At 43.1% G+C, this 958-nt stretch overlaps 1 protein-coding gene across 1 annotated transcript; it reads left to right on the top strand.

Annotated features, from left to right (window-relative positions):
- Positions 1-412: 412 nt before the first annotated feature.
- On the top strand, positions 413-956 carry LOC107579717 (multidrug resistance-associated protein 5-like; the record flags this gene model as incomplete). Its single annotated transcript, XM_016265512.1, has 2 exons — positions 413-715; positions 825-956. Coding segments are annotated over exons 1-2 (386 nt in total), but the record flags the coding sequence as incomplete, so codon positions are not given.
- Positions 957-958: the final 2 nt, after the last annotated feature.

Raw genomic sequence — 958 nt, 5'->3', positions numbered from 1 at the left:
ATGAATTAGGTGTGTCTGATAAGGGAGACATACAAAATGTGCAGAACTAGGGGTCCTCCAGGACAGGTTTGAGAACCACTGATTTAAGTGCATCATATTCATACTACAAAATGTCACAGAATAGTGCATAAGTACACGATTTGGGATGCACCTACTGTCTTTGTGAATGAATCATTGATTCATTTAAAAATGCTGTTTCATTCAGGAACGAAACAACACTGCAAGTTGCTCGGTTCGATTATGGCTTTGTTTGTAACTATTTTTGTTGACGAAATATAAAATAATTGTGTGTAAAATGCAACTCAACAATATTAACTTCTTGTTTCACATATGCAATCATTTATTTTTTCATTAATACAACAATTATGATATTATCATTAGGTAAACTCTTACCTGACTCGCATTTCTAAACGTTTCTCTGTCTCCTCTCAGTGGACACACGTCTGCCGTTCCAGGCTGAGATGTTCATTCAGAACATGATTCTGGTGCTCTTCTGCCTGGGTGTGATTGCCAGCGTGTTCCCGTGGTTCCTGGTGGCAGTAGGGCCGCTGGTCCTCCTCTTTATAGTGCTGCACATGGTTTCTCGGGTCTTCATTCGAGAACTCAAACGATTAGACAACATCACACAGTCACCTTTCCTGTCCCACATTGCCTCCAGCATTCAGGGCCTGACCACAGTGCATGCTTATGGGAAAGAGGACGAATTCCTTCACAGGTAAACACTGGGATGTCACTCTGCCTCACTTTATTATGTGTTTCTCCTTAAACGATAAAACTTCCGGTGAGCGCGGTTGATGGATATTGTCTTGTGTGTTTTCTCCCAGGTATCAGGAGCTGCTGGATCAGAACCAGGCTCCCTTCTATTTGTTCAGCTGCGCTATGCGCTGGCTGGCTGTGCGTTTGGATGTGATTAGCGTGGCTCTCATTAGCATCACGGCTTTGATGATCGTCCTCATGC

This window comes from Sinocyclocheilus grahami, unplaced genomic scaffold (assembly GCF_001515645.1).
Source record: "Sinocyclocheilus grahami isolate Dianchi unplaced genomic scaffold, SAMN03320097.WGS_v1.1 scaffold19571.1, whole genome shotgun sequence".
Lineage (NCBI taxonomy): Eukaryota > Metazoa > Chordata > Actinopteri > Cypriniformes > Cyprinidae > Sinocyclocheilus > Sinocyclocheilus grahami.
The sequence above is the reverse complement of the archived record's forward strand: the minus strand, read 5'-3'. Positions and strand labels throughout refer to the sequence as shown.